Raw genomic sequence first — 19,243 nt, 5'->3', positions numbered from 1 at the left:
AATGAGATATATCTGTAGGTAGGAAAGTTAAACAGACAAAAAGGAACTAAGAGCTCTGAAAACAAAATTGCTATTGTCATCACTACTGTCCTTAAAACTGTGGGTTACTCATCTTTGGCTCATTCTATCAACTTCCTGGCATCATCTTGTCATTTAAGTACTTCGTCATTTACCCACGAGCCAGACTTCCTCTGCTCTGTTACTTCCACCCTATCACCTCCCCAGGCCCCCTACTTCCCCTCATTCACATCACTCTCTTCTCTTTTTCCTGCGACCGCAGACTGAGATATCCTTGAAGGCAGGAGATCTATTTATTCATGAAATTTAGTGGCATCCTCCTGCCTAAAATTTGGGAAAGAATAAAGGAATGAATGGTTGGATGGCATCACCGACTTGATGGACATGAATTTGAGCAAGCTCCGGGAGTTGGTGATGGACAGGGAAGCCTGGCGTGCTGCAGTCCATGGGGTCACAAAGAGTTGGATACGACTGAGCGACTGAACTGAACTGAAAGGAATGAGTGAATGATGCCCATTCTTAGAAAGAGACTGAATTTGATCTTCATCTTTCGACTTTCCATTCTTCCCTAGCTCGTGCCCTACGTGATAATTCTTTCTGGTCACCCAAACAAGACATTTTGTTATTTTAGGATTCTATAGTGCTCAACCCAGAGGTCTTTTGAATTTTTTCCCTGAGTTTTCCCTACCACCTTCCCTTTCTGTGTCCCTCACATTGGGCTTCCTTTGTCATCTGAAGCCCACCAAGTAACTCACCCGCAATCAGGTGCATTCCTCAGCCCCAAGATATCAAGGACAGGGAGAAGAAAGGGGATTCCCGCCTCTTTTTCCCAGCCTGAGGCACGGATGTGCCCCAAGGCTTAATCTTTGGTTTTTTCTTCTCTCTCCTGTTAGTCTCACAATCTGAAATCTTATCAAACCCCAGGCTTCCATACCATTGCCTCTCTAATAACTTTTAAACTTCCCTTTATAGCATTTATTTCTGTTTCCCAACTCCTCAATTTCTTGAAAGTACTCTTCACTAATTTGTATCTCCCAATTCTGTGACTTACTTGAAGTGAGGTCTGAGACAGTTCATCCTGTCTGAGCCACATTACCATCTGTAAAATGAGAATGAGAGTGATAGCTGTGTGACGTGCTTTTTTTTTTTTAAGGTTTATCACAGTTAATCTTTCACTGTCGCTATCACTCTTTTGATCTTACAGATGAGAGAACTGGGGTTCAGAAAGCTGAACTGACTTGCCCCAAGTCATACAGCTAGTCCTTGTGAGGTAGGGTTCACTCCCAGGGACACCTATCCCGTGTTACTTTTTAGTTGAGTTTTCAGGTGTATGGCATGAAAAATAATTTGGGAAACATCTAGCTCAGTGCCAGAAACATAGCAGGTCCTAATTAATAGGGGATGGAAGGTCAAATGCAGACTTGCAAAACCGTGGACAGAACAAAAAGACAATGTCTAGATCATATTTCTCTGGCTCTTCCCCTCTGAGCCCACTGCTGTCTCTCCCTCTGCCCAGAAGAAAGGGCAGTCCTGGTGCCACGATTCAGCAGCCCCAGAGTTCAGTGGGGAACAAAGCTGACATGAGACAGAGGTCTTTTTGCTCCTTGAAGTCCAACTCCCATCCCAGAATCAGTGGACAGCCTGATTCCTTCCCCTCATCTCACATCACACCTCAATCTGCTATTGATTGGATCTAGATGAAGCACCCTTTCTAAGGAACAGGATCAATTTAGCTGATTTATCTGATTTAGATGCTGCTGAGATTAGTTCCTTGAAGCCCAAGATTAGCAAAGGGCAAACATCTTTATGTGAATTTGTATTTAATTAAACTGCTCCTGGTTCGATTAGTAAAATTCTTCCCCTGGTTGCCAGACACCGGTGTGAGCAAAAAAGTGACCCCTGAAGTTGGACATCCATGGTTAAATCTTGCCATCAGGCCAAAAGAGTGGCTCCTGGGAAAGTGAAGATTTTTTTTTTCCTTCAATAGAAATGGATTTCAAATATAATTTACTGTTTCTACCTGGCGAAAGGGCATTTCTCCCCATGAATCCATCGGATGCTGAGATGAGTGCCATTTCTTTCCAGAAGACCATGTTTCCAAATTAACTTGTTCAGATGCTAAGCAGAGAAGCAGCCGGGCTGCTAAGAAGAACAATTACTTTCCCTGGGGTTGCCTACACGCTGGTTTGTTCAGCTCTCTTTATGTTCCAAACCTTGGCTGGCTCAGGAATGGTGGTTCAATACTGTAGGGGCTCTGAGTTTTTATTTCAGGTCAACTGGTGAAATGAAAAATGAGAGCCTGGCGAGAACCTTGTCATGTGCCAGGTTTGTGCAACCTGCCTTGGGGGCCTCTCAGACAGACACTGTGTGCATTGTGTGCACATGTGTGTGCAAACATATGCACACACAAAGCACATCTTGCTCAACATCAGTGTAGCCCTGGACTGTAAGTGATGGTGACTTTGGATGAAAGGCCATTTCAGCTCTGGTTACAGCTTCCACCTGGCCAGCACTGCCAAGCAGTCTCTGCAGGAGGACTGGACCAGCCTCCTTTGTCCATGGTCTTCTCTGGTGAAGGAGCAGCTCAAGGTAGAGGCTGACAAGGACAGGGGGTGGTGGCGTGGCCCCTGTGCGCTTGCTCCATACTGTTGCTGTCACTGCTCCCGGCCCCCGAAGTGCTGCCTCTTTACGGCATGCTGCTGATGCCAGTTCACTCTCAGGGGACGCAGGACAAAGGCGCATGCTGGATCTTCACGTTTTTGAATGAGGATAATCAATCTTACTCTGTGTATAGAACGAAGCCAATGTCGGGGAAGGGCAATAAACCCTACCAGCTGCTCGGGGGCATTGGAAGGCAAAGGGGAAGGGGGGCTGGGGGCTTTTTTTTCCTTCCCCAAACCTGTGGGAACAGATTCTAGAGTAGATTACTACACAAAGAGGGAGTGAAAAGAGAAAACATATTGGTATAGAATGGAGTTGAATGATCTATTTTCTAAGGAAGACAACTCTCTTATGAAAAAAATAAAAATCAAGCTACATGTGTTTAGTAAGCACAGAAAATTTTTCACAAACAAACAGGTCATCTCTATGACAGGACCTCGGTAACAATCCCAGAGTCTTTAAGACCTCAGCTATGCAGCCAGGTAAGGTGATTTTGGGAAAGGAGAACTTAACTGTGGACAAGACAATGTAGAGAGCATTTAAAATTGTTTTCTGAGAATTTAGGACAAAGTAATGGTGACTGCTGCTGGTAGCATCATTTATTGTTGTTTTTTGACATCTCCCACCATTTCTACTGTGCTTTCCTAAGAACATGGGTTCCAAAATATTAACAGCAGGTTTGTAATAAAATAAATAGTAGAAACATTGAGTGAGATGAAGTCAAGTCAGTTTCTTCATGATCTTTTCAAGTCTTTCATATATTGATGCACGTGAAAAAATTCCATGAACGAAGAAGGTTGGTGGGCTACAGTCTATTGGGCCACAAAGAGTTGGACATGACTGAGCAACTAAGCATGCAGGCAAGAATCTCCAAGAGAGATGGTACTAGTCCTTTAAACATGTATTTAACTACAGAAGGTTTTTCTTGATAAGACCTCACAGAAGCAACATTGGGCAGAACTTGCTGTGGAATACACACATGTAAAGGCTATTTCTCCTGGAATTATTTCAGAAGGACCCATCTCCAAGTCAGCCTTCACAATGCTTGGAGGGTCATAAGATTCTCCAATTTGGAGGTCATAAGATCCCTCTTCTCGTTTGGGATTCAGTGTAGGAAGTGGAGACAGTCTGTGCGAGATGGGGAACTTCACAGAGACCCCCCTGAGTGGGAATCTATCAATGGCAAGAGAGGGAAACCTGCCTCACGTTGGGAGGGGATGGTCTTCACCACACCTGTTGAGTCTGAGACCCAGCTGAGTGGGACAGATAAAAACTGGCCAAGTACTCCCATGTGCCACATCACACTCCACATCTCCCACGGGCCATCTAGTTCAGTCTTGCACGTAGCTCTGCGAGGATTGCCGTGGCCATGTTACTGCTGAGGAAACTAAAGTTAAGCAGATTATCCCACGGTGTAAAAGTTTAATGAGCAGTGGAGCCAGGATTCAAACCCTTGCAGTGTGTCCAGAACAAAATGAGGCAATCTGACTTTTAGCCACCAGGCTATTTTGACATAACTGGATATGCTGCCTCATCCAAGTCACAGTTTACTTGAGTCTAGGGTTTTACTCTCCCATGGAGGAGGAATTCCTCTGGGATTTCAAGACTAGTGGGGTAGGAGTCTAACTGCCTGGGAAGATGTGGGCTGGGATTCAGCTAGGGTTTGGGGTGCTTGACTATCTAGAGCCTATGCAGCAAAGGAGCTTATAATTGAATATGGAGAGTTGTGTTTGCAGTTGCCTTGTGGCCTCTTCATTGAAAAGTTACCCCCATACCTTGCAATGATAACCTCAAGCCCCACTATTGATTATTCTTTGCTTTTTCTGGAGAAAAATTGTTTTTGAGGACAATTAGTTTATCCTACAGGGTATGAATGCATGCTCAGTCGTGTCTGACTCTTTGTGACCCTATGGACTGTAACCCACCAGGCCCCTCTGTCCATGGGATTCTCCAGGCAAGAATAATGGAGTGGGTTGCCATGCTCTCCTCCAGGCGATCTTCCTGACTCAGGAATCAAACCTGCATCTCCTGCGTCTTCTTCATTGCAGGTGGATTCTTTACCACTGAGCCACAAGGGAGGCCTTTATCCTAAAGGGTAATCCCCTATAAACATTTCCCACTGACCTCTAGAAAATCTAGACATTTTTATAGGAAAAGAAGGATGGGAATGGAGGAAACTGGACAGTTCTACTCATAAGAATTCTGCACATTTCCCTATGGTTACAGGAATTATTCCATTCTACTTTGTTGTAGACCTTGGGAATTTTTTATATCATGCTAGATTCTAGGAAGGACCCAAGGTTGCATTTTTATTTAATGCTCTCTGGCTACTTTCTCTCATGGAAGTAACTGTAATAAGTGAACCCCAGCGCTGGCTGTTAGTCACCCTAGGCAAACTTTGGCATCTGATAACATGTCAAACCCCACGAGGTGGACACGCTGGCCAGCAGTGCCCTGTTGCTTCACCTCAGGTGGCCTCATCCCAGAGAAATTGGTTTGGATTAGCCAACCTGTCTGTTATGCAGGACAGGTGGGCTCAGAGTCTTTCAACCAGTTAGTCAGCTGATCAACAGTACTTCTTAAGCAAAACTGACCAAATAAGACATTCTGAGCATGTCTACGGAGAAGGCAATGGCACCCCACTCCAGTACTCTTGCCTGGAAAATCCCATGGATGGAGGAGCCTGGTAGGCTACAGTCCATGGGGTCACTAAGAGTCAGACACGACTGAGCGACTTCACTTTCACTTTTCACTTTCATGCATTGGAGGAGGAAATGGCAACCCACTCCAGTGTTCTTGCCTGGAGAAGATGCACATTTGTGTGTCTGAGCACACACACAGACACACACATGATCCTAGTATACAATCGGAGGATGCCATGAACATAGCATGTGGACAAATGGGAAAGTAAAAAGGAAAGTATGAACCTCACCATGAAGAGGGGATTAAAACAGTGTTTGTTGCAGAAGGCAGATTACTTGTTAAATAAAACCTTGAGGAGAGGGAGAACCAAAGCAGGTTCAGCCTCCACTGACTTGTTTTAAGTAAAACCAGTGGTTCTGGGAGTAGTCTATAGATCCAGGCCAGTTCTGAAGTGGTTGTGAGGACATTGAATCCCTAGCCCTTTAGTGACAAAACTAAAGCTTCTTAAAGGCAGGAAAGAAATCTGACTCACCATGTTATCCTAAGCATCCTATTATACATAGCACATCTGGTATATGGCAGGCACCCAGTGGATTTTTGATGAAGGACTAAATTGATCCCTGCATCATCCTTAGCATCTGCCCAGGAACTCCTGTACCACTGAAGCTCAAGTAGAAGCAGTGTGACTGATGGAGAAGAGTTAAGGTGAAATAAGAGACAAGAAAGAGAAGCTTCTATAAAGCAATCACATCAGCCTAATTTTGGTCTCTATGTACATTTTTTCTTAAAAGCCTAGTATAAGTAGCTTTACTTCAATATCTCCTTATAAGGCAATATAACATCCTTTCTTTTTTCTCCAGGAGGGTTTAAAAGTCTTACACAGGGTTCCACATGGTGATTAAAATACAATCTATGTTTCCTGTTTGGAGCCTTGATGTAAGACTATTTTTCTCGTAACTTAGACAAAACCATATAAACCACCACCCCCAACTCATGTCTCATTATTTTATTTGCTGCATTTGATGAAAAAAATCAGCTATAGAATAGATCCATCTAGACCATGGATCCTCTTTTTATTTTTAGAAACCAAAAACTGAGATTGAAACATATGATCATGGTGGTCTGAGCTCTCTCTAAATAGGAGGAACATTGACTCAGGAAGACTAAGGTAGGAAGTCCATGGTGTCTGGATTCACTAGAAATGGAAATGGAGGCAAATGAGTCCCCGGTCTCCAGACTCCAATGCTCATGGGCAGCCGGTAGACTGTTCATGTGGCGTATTTCAGAGAGCTGGCATTGTCCTAAAAAGCAGACACATGGATGGCATGGTGTGGTGCAAAAAGAACAGGTTTTTAAATCTGAGTTTAAAAATCAGTGTGGCCTTGGTCAAATTCTTTTATATCTCTGAGCCTCAGTTAGCCCATCTGCAAAAAGGAATAATAAAACTCATCTCACCAAATGTTGAGTAATTAGAGACAACACAAGCTACAGTTGTGACATATACTAGACATTCAAAAAATGGTAGCTTCTATTTTTGATTGATATCCTTGTCACAAGAATGAAGAGACATTTTTCTTATTTCCTGATACGCTTTTTGGAACAAAATACAGTGGAAATGAAAAAAGAACATAATCAAGCAAATTTTTTGGTACACATGGTACAGTGATGGATACAAAAATTTTTATAGGACACAATTTTGTGAAATTGCGACTTCTAAATTTCCACACCACTTAGATGTATATTAATTTTTTATGTAAATCACTTATTGACAAGCATTTGAACAAATTACCTTTTAATTTTACTTTTATTGAAGTGTAATGTTAACACAGAAAAGTGCACATAGAAGCAGAAGGCTCAGTACACTTTTACAGTCAGAACCCACTTGTGTCATCAGCACCCACGTTGAGAAAGAACATCGCAGCACCTCAGAAGCCTTGCCCCACTTCTTAGCCATATCTTGTTACTACCACCCCCAAATGTGACCCCCATCCTGACCTATAACATTCTATTGAGTTGCCCGAAAATTTTGTTTGGATTTTTCCATGACATCTTGCGGAAAAACCTGAATGAACTTTCTGACCAACCCAATAGATTTTTTTTTATACTTACAGACTAATATAATATTAATAGATATTATAGAATAAAATAAAATATTATAGAATAATAATAGAATAGAATCATACATCAGTTACATTTTGTGGCTGGACTGAAAAAATTACATTTTTTAATGTCAAAAGAAACTGTGTGGACTAGTCGTTGAAATGTTTGAGCTGATCTGGAAACAATGATTTTTCAGATTTGACCTGCCTGCAAGGCAATAAGCACTAGTCTAATGAACAGAGGTGCTGAGTTGCTTCAGTTGTGTCTAACTCTTTGTGACCCCATGGACTGTAGCCCACCAGACTCTTCTGTCTATGGGATTCTCCAGGCAAGAATACTGGAGCAGAATATTCCAGGCAAGATACCCTGCAGGAGATTTATGCCTGTTTTGTACTTTTCATATAAATGAAATCTTGGAGCATGAGCTCGTGTGTCTGGGTTCTTTTATTGACATCATTTTTCTGAGATTTCTAAGATAAATGCTATTGGGAAAACTGGATATTCACATGCAAAGTAATTAGACCCTTAGACTTCACAAAAATTCACTCAGAAGGTATTAAAGACTTAATTGTAAGATCCAAAACTGTGAAACTCCTAGAAAAAACATAGAGGAAAAGCTCCCTGATGGTGATCTGGGAATTGACTTTGGATGTGATGTCAAAAGCATAGGCAATAAAAGCAAAAATAAACAAGTGGGATTATGACACATCTCAGTCACCTCCAGGCTCTGTAACAAATGGCCATAGACTGGGTAGCTTAAACAACAGGAATTTACTGCTCACAATTCTAAAAGCTGGGACATCTAAGATCAAGGGGCTGCAGTTCAAGTGTCTGATGAGGGCCTTCTTTCTGGTTTGCAGTCAGCCTTCTTCATGTTGCATTCTCATATGGTATAAAGAGAAAGAGGGAAAGAGAGAGAGCACGTGCGCAAGCGAGCTAGCTTATCTCTCTTCTTATAAGGACACTGATACAGGCTTGCTTCATAGCTCAGTTGGTGAAGAATCCGCCTGCAATGCAGGTAAACCCCAGTTCAATTCCTAGGTCAGGAAGACCCACTGGAGAAGGGATAGGCTACCCACTCCAGTAGTCTGGCCTAGAGAATTCCATGAATAGAACTGTATACTTCATGAGGTCACAAAGAGTCGGACATGACTGAGCGACTTTCACTTTCACTTTTTCACTTCACAGTTCATGAGGGCTCCACCTACCTCACCTAATTATCTACCAAAGGCTCCAAGTTCTAATACCTTTATAGCAGTGGGGGATCAGGATTTCAGCATGTAAGTTTGGGGAAACATAACATTTAATCCATAGCACTGCTGGAACTTATATTGAAACTGCAGTAGGTATATAGATTAATTTGTGGGGAGCTGATATGGTCACAACATTGAGCCAATTCATGAACATGATATGTCTCTCTATTTATTTAAATATCTTTTCATTTCTCATATTGCATTAATTATTTAATTAATATTTTTTAGCTTTTAGTATAAAAGTCTTACACATCTTTCATTATATTTTGGTATTTATTATATTTGATTATTTTGGTGCTATTGTAAGTTATGTTTTATTTTCTACATTTTGTTGATTACTAGACACAAAACATAGTTTTTGTGTTGTATAAAAATAAAACTTTTGTTATACATTGACCTTCCTTGTATCTAGCAACCTTGCTCTATTTATTTGTCAGTTCTAAAAGTTTGTAGATTCTTTTGGATATTCTAAGTCCACCATTATGTTATCTGTCAACAAGGCCAATTTTATCCATTGCTTTTCAATCCTTTTCCTTTTAATTTTGTTTGTTTGTTTCATTGCACTTTCTAGGACAGCTAGTATAGTATTGAATAGAAACAGTGAAAGTGGGGATTCCTGATCTCAGGAGAAAGTTTTCAATATTTGTCATTGAGAAGGAATGACTGAGCGAATCAATGAAGGTTGACTGAGCGACTGAACTGAACTGAACTAAGATTTACAAGGATTCATTTAGATAATGGATTAACCCAAAGTACCACAGTGACTCGCCCACAAGAAACATTCAATACAAGCTAACTTTAAATATGTTTATCTAGTCACTTTGTTTTAGAAGCACTGTGGTTTTCAGGAACATGTATTCTTAGCACAAGAAACAAATTTGTGGGTGACAGTTCTGAGGTGTTATAGCAACTATGTCATTTTCTAGCATTCAGCTGTGTCTTCTTTTGCCTATTTGACTATAATATTCTTGAAGGGGGGGATATTTTCTCATTCATATTTATATATCCATCTGACATAAAACAGGTGCTCAATAATCTCTACTAAACGATTAAGTAAAAAAATCCCAAAGTATCAGTGACAAATTTGTTCAATTATGACATTAAATTTTAGGAGCATATATATTCCTAAAAACTTATATTTAAAAGTTCATACTCCAAGACTTATAAATTCTTTAGAATTGGGGTAAGTTGACATTTTTAGTACAGGTGCAAAAAGAAACCATTCTACAAGGAAAGCTACCTTACAAAAATAATGAACAGTGAGTGCTTTATTAATGTATTTATGAGAGACAACATATACATACCCAGATTTATTCATCTCAGTCTTAAAAATACTTCACTAAAGGAACCTAGACTACAAAAATAATTAAAAAGCAAAGTTTTAATTTCACAATGAGATTACTTCTTGGATGTTTTTAGAAGGCAGAAGGATTTTTATGTACTAAAAAATATTTATGGTTTATTTTTAATTCAAATATAACTGGTTATCCTGCACTTTTGCTTTCTACAGCAACTCTAAATACATCATTTTTAGTGGTACCATCTCTTGAGCCAATCTATAACATAGAGTGTACTATGAAAGCACAGTTTAAGAATCACTATTTTTTGTTTCCAAGTTTAGAATGAAAATTCCAGTTGTTCTACTCACAGAAAACTAATTCTAAGCAAAGATTTTCTTTTGAAAATCAGTGAAAGTGAAAATCACTCAGTTGTGTCTGACTTTTTGCAACCCCATGGCCTATACAGTCCATGGAATTCTCTAGGCCAGAATACTGGAGTGGGTAGCCTTTTCCTTCTCCAGGGGATCTTCCCAACCCAGGGATCGAACCCAGGTCTCCTGCATTGCAGGTGGATTCTTTACCAACTGAGCTATCATGAAAGCCTGAAAATCAGTGAAAGGAGGATGCAATTTAAGGCCAATGGTTTTGCTTCAGTTGGACCACAAAATGGATTTTTTTTTTTAGGATTTTGAAAAAAAATTTGTTTGGCTGTGGTGGGTCTTTGTTGCCGCATGTGAGCTTTAGCTAGTTGCAGTGAGTGGGAGCTGCTCTTCGTTGAGGTGTGTGGGCTTCTCATTGCAGTGGCTTCTCTTGTTATGGAACACGGGAACACGTATTTGCAGAACAGGGCTCAGTATTTGCAGTGCACAGGATTAGTTGCTCTGAGGTATGTAGGATCTTCTCAAACCAGGGATCAAACCAGTATCCCTTGCATTGCAAGGAGGATTCTTAACCAGAGACCACCAGATCAGCCTTCAACATGGATTTCTGAAAACAAGTAAACTTTTGGGTAGCAAGTAGTTAGGTATTGGAGCTCACTACTAAGGAAACTTGCCTTTCAGGATAAACAAGAACAGAGGATTACACACCAACTACTCTCAGTGCCTAGCTTTGTGGTCTTTTTTTTTTTTTTTAACTAGCGTTGCTTTACAGTGTTGCTTTATTTTCTGTTGTACAGCAAAGTGAATAACCCAAACATGTTCATATATCCCCTCTATTTTGGATTTCTTTCCTATTTAGGTCACCACAGAGCGTTGAGTAGAATTTCCTGTGTTATACAGTAGGTTCTCAGTAGATATCTATTTTATACATAGTAGTGTATGTATCGGAGAAGGCAATGGCACCCCACTCCAGTACTCTTGCCTGGAAAATCCCATGGGTGGAGGAGCCTTGGTAGGCTACAGTCCATGGAGTCGCTAAGAGTTGGACACGACTGAGCGACTTCACTTTCACTTTTCCCTTTCATGCACTGGAGAAGGAAATGGCAACCCACTCCAGTATTCTTGCCTGGAGAATCCCAGGGACAGCGGAGCCTGGTGGGCTGCCATCTATGGGGTCGCACAGAGTTGGACACAACTAAAGCAACTTAGCAGCAGCAGCAGCAGTGTATGTATATCAATTGCAATCTCCCAATTCATCCCAGCATCCCCCGTCCCCCTTTGGTATCCATAAATTTGTTTTTCTACATCTGTGTCTCTCTATTTGTGCTTTACAAATAGATTCATCTGTACCATTTTTCTAGATTCCACATATATACATCAATAAATGATATTTGTTTTTCTCTTTCTGACTTCACTCTGTATGACAGCCTGTAGGTCCATCTACATCTCTGCAGATGATACAGTTTTGTTCTTTTTATGGCTGAGTAATATTCCACTATATATAGGTATCACAGCTTTATCCATTGCTCAGTCAGTGGACATTTAGTTTGCTTCCATGTCCTGGCTATTGTAAACAATGCTGCAATGAACATTGAGGTACATTATCTTTTGGAATTATATATGCCCTGGAGTGGGATTGCTGAGTCACATGGTGGTTCTATTTTTAGATTTTTTAAGTTGATGCAGTTACTATAGAGAACATGTGAAGGTTCTTTAAGAAACTAGCTTTATAGTCTTAATATAGATCAATATCAGAAAATGCTCTGATATAAAAATTCCTTCTTGAGTAACAATGAACCAGTGAATAATAATTTTCTGTGTACATAGACCTCTTGAAGAGCTTGTTCTGAAGTTTCCCTTGTCCTGATTTTTAAACAGGTGCAAAATACAGCATGACTTTTTATAACATTTAACTGATCTGTGTTTAGTTTCCCGACATGAAGGTAAAACTATTATTTACTGCCATGTCCATTACAGAGATAATGATAGAAACAGTGAAATAATATAAAACTAATAACAGTTTATTTCTTGGTTGTTCCAAGATATCTTATTTTATTAAAACGAACACTATTATTTTTATCGGCTAACATATCCCTGTAGCCAGAATGAACCTCATTTATCATCTGCTCAGTTCAAGGTCCATGGACCCAGAGAATAAGACACAGGGCTAAAGGGAGAAATAAGAAATGAAAAAGTCATTGGGCTAAAGGGTGGTGTAAGTCAAACCACCAAAAAAAAAAAAACCAAAACCCGAAACTTCTTAATTTACACTCTTTAAAAAGGCTCTAATATTTCAAACAGGGATGATAAATTAAGAAATAATTTGGGGAACAAAAAGCACTGAACTGTAAATAAAGTGGGGCTTCCCAGGTGGCACTAGTGGTAAAGAATCTGCCTGCCAATGCAGGTTAGACGTGAGACATGCTGGTTCAACCCCTGGGCTGGAAAGATCCCCTGCAGAAGGGAATGGCAATCCACTCCAGTATTCTTGCCTGAAGAATCCCATGGACAGAGGAGCCTGGCAGGCTACAGTTCATAGGCTCACACAGAGTTGGACACAACTGAAGGAACTTAGCACAGTAAATAAAGTGGAATTTCAGAGAATTTCCAACTAGGTATTCCTTTTAGTACAATCTGAACCAAACAAGACCATAACAAATCAAGGTTATAAACTGGACCTTTAAAAGCATAATTAGAGCTACGGGAGTGACTTAAAAGTGGAACGTACTTTGGTCTGAGAGTAGTAATTCTGAGATCATACTCAAGAGCTTGACTCTTGATCTGGGCATACAGTGATAACTACAGTTACAGCCTGGTTCAGATGGTCAAGAATCTGCCTGCAATGCAGGAGACCCGGGTTCTATCACTGGGTCAGGAAGATCTCCTGGAGAAGGGAATGGCTACCCACTCCAGTCTTCTTGCCTGGAGAATCCCATGGACAGAGGACCTGGCGGGTTACAGTCCATGTACTCACAGAGTCAGACATGACTGAGCAACGAACACTTTCACTTTCACAGCCTTTTTAATTGGCAAACCCTTATGAGTAAGAATCTAAAATAACCTAAAATACTTCAATAAAGCTTTTAAAAATAACCTAAAATAATTGAACTTCTAGCAGACCCACACATAAACTTAATCATGCCCCTGCTATGCCCTAGTGAGGATCCAATACCAGTAACCTAGATTATTTGCTTTTATTGAAGGAGGCAAATTCATTTTTCCATCTGTTATTGTCACCCATTAATAAATACAGAGAAAAAGATATGATTCTACCGTCCATGCTAGTCCTCTTTAAATTAAATGGCCCTCTTTTGTATGGCTGATTAAAACAAGATTTATTTTTCCCCTTATTCTCCAACCCCCACCCTCACCTCCATCCTGCCAAAGCTTGGCCTATCGTTTTTACTTTGTGAAAAGTTAAACCACAAAGTCGATCAAGCTATAGCTGGCTGGTCCTTGTGCCTTGTGTTAACAGATTTTCTCTGCAATGCTTTCCCCCATTTTGCTGGGCATTTTGTTCTCTCTAATGGCTGAACAAGGTTTCACAAAGCCAAGATAGAAAAGGGGGCCAGGGACCTAAACACGATGAAATGTCCTGTACCCACACTCCAAGGGAACACCAGCTTCACACACATGACTCTGCAGAGCGCACTCTGTGTAGCAGTTACCACTGTGCAGCACAGAGAAGGAGGGAACCAACGGCAAAATACAGTGGGACACATTCGATTCTGAGACACAAAGACAACTGGCGAGAAAAAAAAGAGAGAAAGTTTCATTAGAAAGAACCAAAAAAAAGGAAAGAAAGAAAGAAAAAAATAACCTCTGCACTGCCCCTGGGTCATAGCCATGGATTTCTATATAGAAAATGCTTCATTCATTGCAAAGATCCAAACTTTAATTTGGCATAATGCTGGTTCTTCATTTTACAAAGTGTCTTTCATCATATTGACCCGAAGGTTCTTATTAAGCATCTGAATTAGAAAATAATTGTTCAGAAAAATGAAAGCTAGAAGCTGCCATAAGGGGAAAAGAAGCAGGCCAATTTGTTTGCCTCTTTTGAAACTTCATTTTGACTGCAGTGCAGGGGAACACATTAATGCTTGCTTTTCTGCATCCTCCTTCGAAACTGCAAGTAAGGCTTAATTTATAGAAAAAGTGTACAAATTCATCCTGAGCTGCACTAGCTGAGGGCATCTTTTGCATCCTTGGGGCCCTCTGAAGTGTGCCCCCTGAGCCAACCTTGCCCTTCCAGAAATAAAGGACTGGGATGCTTGCTTGCTACTTTATCTATTAAACTATGGATCTCACATCTACTTGCCTGAATGGCATTGAGGCTGAAAAGGTCTGTGTGCTTTCTGTTCATTTGGCAAAATGAAGGCCCTTTCTACTCTCTTCCCCATAGTCAAATGAAGCACAGCTTTTCCCTGTAGCCCATGATTTTTGCAACCACATTAGTAGACAATTTTGGGGAAAAAAATGCCTTAGCCTCATGATGGGAACAAAGACATAAGGAAGGACATTATGATCTCTCTCATAAACAGGTAAGGATGTTTCGAGATGCTGTCAACTTAGGCACAGAAGCATTTTTTTCCTTACAAAGCACAATTTACACAAGGTATGTTTCTGAAGTAGTATCTGTGACATCAATCCTGCCTCTGTATGCACATTTAATGTTAGTCTATACTTCCTTAGGGCTTCCCAGGTGGTGGTAGTGTTGTTAAGAACCCACCTGCCAATGCAGGAAACATAAAAGATTCAGATTCAGTCCCTGGGTCAAGAAGATCCCCTGGAGGAAGGCATGGCAACCCACTCCAGTATTCTTGCCTGGAGAATTTCATGGGCAGAGGGCCTGGAGGGCTACAGTACATGGGGTTGCAAAGAGTCGTACACAACTGAAGCAACTTAACACGTATGCACGCATACTTCCTTAACACAAAAATATTTATAAATAGCTTATGTTTCAGTTACATGTGCAGTATGTAAAGGCCAAAAAAATCAAACAGAAAACATAAAGATAAAAATCACCCATAATCCCACCACCTGAAATTACCACTATTAATATTTTAATGTATGGCTTTCCAGACTTTTTTTATCTTTCTCTGTGTATAGTAATCAACACAAACTGTATTTGTATTTTTTAAATCAAAAAGCCACCATACTTCACATACTCTTTTGTAACCTGTTTTTTATTCTTCAACCACATATCATAAATATCTTAAAATGTTAATGAACAATTCCATAACATCTTTTAATGACTGCAAACTATTTCATTATGTAGTTTACCAGTTTATTCAGCCAATCTACCTTTTGTTGAATATTTGTGTGGTTTCTACTTCTTCACAATTACATATCAATGCATACGTGCTCAGTCGCTAAGTCATGTCTATCTCTTTGTGACCCCATGGACTGTAGCCCATCAGGCTCCTCTGTCCATGGGATTTCCCAAGCAAGAATACTGGAGTGGGTTCCCATTTCCTCCTCCATGGAATCTTCTGGACCCAGGGATCAAACTTACATCTCCTGCATTATTGGCACGTAGATTCTTCACCCCTGGGCCAACTGGGAAGCCCAATATGTATCAATACAATGTTGCAATAAATATATTTGTGCTTATACTAATCTTTCCTTTAAGATAAATTCCTAGAATGGAATTTTTAGATCAGAGGATGTGGACATTTTAAATGTGTAATGCCAAATTATCCTTCAGATGGGATGCACCAATTTAATCTTCTACCAACAATGTATAAGAGTGCCTTAGTTGCTCTACCCGTGGCACTGCTGGCTATTATTCCATTTTTATGTTGGTCAGTTTCATATACAAAAAAAATTAATTTAGCCTATCCTTTTCAAAACAACTGAGCTGATTCTGGATCACAACATCTCTGTTAACAGCCATGATTACCTATACCTTTTCTCATAGTGCCTCTTTGAAATTGATGAAGATCCGTAAGTTACTGGATTGGAACCAGAAAACTCAGAACTCTAAGAATTACCTATTTAAAGTAAAAATAGAAATAATTTTAAATGTGTGAAGGATGATACACATGATTAAAAATAATTCAGGAAAGTGGTTGGATGGCATCACCAACTCAATGGACATGAATTTGAGCAAACTCTGGGAGACAGTAAAGGACAGGGAAGCTTGGCATTGTGCAGTCCACAGGGTTGCAAACAGTCGGACACAACTGAGCGACTGAATAACAACAACAAAAGAAAAATGCCACCTCCTCTAGCTGTCCAACATCCAATACTAACGCTCAGAGCATCATCCTGATTGCTTTTCTGGATAATCCCCCACTGTGTGGGGGTTTTGGGAGGAGACAATGCCCGCTTAAACTATTGGACCTGAAGAGAATACAGCTGCACAACCCCATAAGTAGGTCATATGACCACCCTTGGCCAATCAGATATGCTTTTCTAGGATTTTGACTCTTGAGGGAAAAAAAACACAGTAGGTGATGTCAATTATACATCTTGAGCAGCAGAAATGTACTTCTTACAGATTAGTCTCCCAGAGTTCTTGGCTCATTCTAAGCCTGGTCCTCCTAAGAGGCCTCCATATCCTTCCAAAACACTCCCTTCTGCTTAGGTTGCCCAATTATTTTCTGTGGCTTGCAACCAAGAATTCTGACTACATACAAGTGAATAATATGATTTTTTTTTTAAGTTGTGGATACTAAGTAATTTTTCTTCCACCTCTAAAAATTATATCACTCCCTTTAAAATCTTTTTTTTTTTTCTGGTATCATAAGGGATGTATGTTAAAGCTCAACTCTCAAACATGGTACATGTGGAAGACTTTTCTTGTTGTCTTACAGGATGAAAGCTGATACCTACACCTACACCTACTTTGCCTGGCCCATTGCAAAGTCAGAAAATTGTATTCTCTACCTCCCTGGAATCTCAGCTTTCATTAAGGGACTTACCTTATTTACTTCAAATATGTCTTGAGAATAGAAAAATACCATGGGACTTTCCTCAGGCTTGCTAAGGTGACTGCAAATAGCCACAAATCTCTGCAAATATAACAGACTTGATATTCAGAGCCAAGATTGCCCACAAATACATTCTTTTCCCTTTTGTCTTCTCCTCTTCCTCTGATTTGTTTTTTTTTTGTTAACAGGATGAAGCCAAAGTAACTTATTGCAAATCATTCAAGTCAAGGCCCCAAAATACATATCCTGTGTTTGTTAGCCAAGAGTCCCCCAACAAATATTTATTACCCAAGTTTATATATTCTTTCTATCAAGAAGATAGGGAGACTTCATGGCACAGTGGTAAAGAACCTGCCTGCAATGCAGAAAACTTGGGTGTGATCCCTGGGTCAGGAAGATCACCTGGAGAAGGAAATGGCCACCCACTCCAATATTCTTGCCTGGAGAATTCCGTGGACAGAGGAGCCTGGCGGGCTACAGTCCATGGGGTCACAAAGATTCGGACACGACTGAGCTACTAACACTGACTGACCAAGAAGATAATAATGATGATGAACATAGCAGCAATTAATATACTAAGTAGTTATTAAGCACTTAACTGTGAAGTATTGCTATGTTCATATGAGTTCATTTGATCCTCACAATAATCCTGTGATAATAATAGTAATAATGATTATTAGTAGTATTATGTTTATTATTATACTAATATTATTCCCCATTTTGCAGGCAGGAAAGATGAGACTAAAGATATAAAACCCTAGCTCAATATACACAAGTAGTAAATGGCAGCACTAATACCTAGACCATTTGACTCTTAACAAGTATTTGTTTCGTTTGTGTTTCAGAAGCTGCAGTTACATTGAAATTTCTCCCAACGTTTCTGTCATTTCACCTGATGAATTTTTCAAAGGCCTTTTCTCCTATTAGAGGAAGACTCCGCAGACATTTGGAAACTCAAGCCTTTAGAAGTACTTGCTACTTGCTGCAAATCCTGCGGTGAGTTTTCACTCTTCTCAGATAAACCGGCTGGAGTTTTGCGCGTTTGGGGTGTTATGTAGACTCAGTTGGCCACCAGGGGCAGGTTTCTGCCACTTGCTGGAGAGCAGACTTTGGGTTCTTGGTGTCTGAGGTGGTTCCTCACTGACTTCTCAGGCCTGAGATGTGACCTCAGGCCTGGAAGTGATGGAGGAAGAAGTGACAGAGGCTGGGAATGCCACTGAACGTGACAAAGAGAGCCCATCCTCCTCCAAATCCTCCGCCTTTATTTTGCACTTGTTAACTGCATCCACTTCTACCCAGTAATTTTCCAATACCGCATCCCAAACCCGCCATTTGGTGAGCATTGAACTACCAGTGTCTCTTTTCATGGGTCAAGGCGTTAAAACTGCTGTTGCTGGCTTGGAAAAGAGGACACCCCACAGTGTCTACTATCTGCTGAAATACTTTCACATTTCCCCCTCTCTTTTTTTTTAATCCCCTGGGGTGAAAACTTGCAGACAATAACCTTGTCGCCTGTCACGTTCCAGTATAAAATGTGCTTCTTGCAGACAGATACTCTTGAACCAACCCAAGCCTCTAACCTTGCCCTCTTCCACATTGTTGTGTTCTGAGCTGGGAGGTTACCTCACAGTGCAGTTTTGTACATGAAATGGAATCGCTTATGTTTTCATTTGAAATTTCAGTGCCTTGTGCTTAAAATTTTGACTTGAACACACTAAGTGAACTTGGTTAAAATATATATGTATATATAAAATATATATTTTTACTCTTAGTTATTACAGAAGAAAAAAAATTGGTTTCTGCACATGTTGAGTTAGGTGTAAAATGCCCTGAGCATGACATTAAGCCCTTTCTGCAGTATAGACAGACAAATGCGCGTGACAGTTTAGCTACCCTATAAATTACGTTTTCTTTTCTGATTTCTCCTGTGACCGAATGCAAACTGTCAGTTCATAGCTTAGTTCAGAGAGATG

The 19,243-nt window shown here is 40.3% G+C and overlaps 1 protein-coding gene across 2 annotated transcripts in view; it reads left to right on the top strand.

The window, feature by feature from the left end:
* LOC145547027 (uncharacterized) overlaps nt 1-19,243 on the top strand; it is a 390,591-nt gene that overhangs the window by 330,396 nt on the left and 40,952 nt on the right. The window contains exons 1-2 of one of the 2 annotated variants that reach the window (XR_014083476.1): nt 8,577-8,702; nt 18,116-18,266. Coding sequence is in view for 1 of the 2 variants with exons in the window: in XM_081595577.1 (XP_081451703.1) it covers nt 18,116-18,266 (151 nt within the window). In the remaining variant the exon portion in view is untranslated. Of the gene's footprint in view, nt 1-8,576; nt 8,703-18,115; nt 18,267-19,243 lie in introns of those variants that run through there. The other variant, XM_081595577.1, reaches the window with a different exon arrangement.

The sequence above is a fragment of the Giraffa tippelskirchi genome, chromosome 4, assembly GCF_054371585.1.
Source record: "Giraffa tippelskirchi isolate mGirTip1 chromosome 4, T2T-mGirTip1v1.2.pri, whole genome shotgun sequence".
NCBI lineage: Eukaryota > Metazoa > Chordata > Mammalia > Artiodactyla > Giraffidae > Giraffa > Giraffa tippelskirchi.
This window is presented reverse-complemented; position numbering and strand designations above follow the sequence as displayed.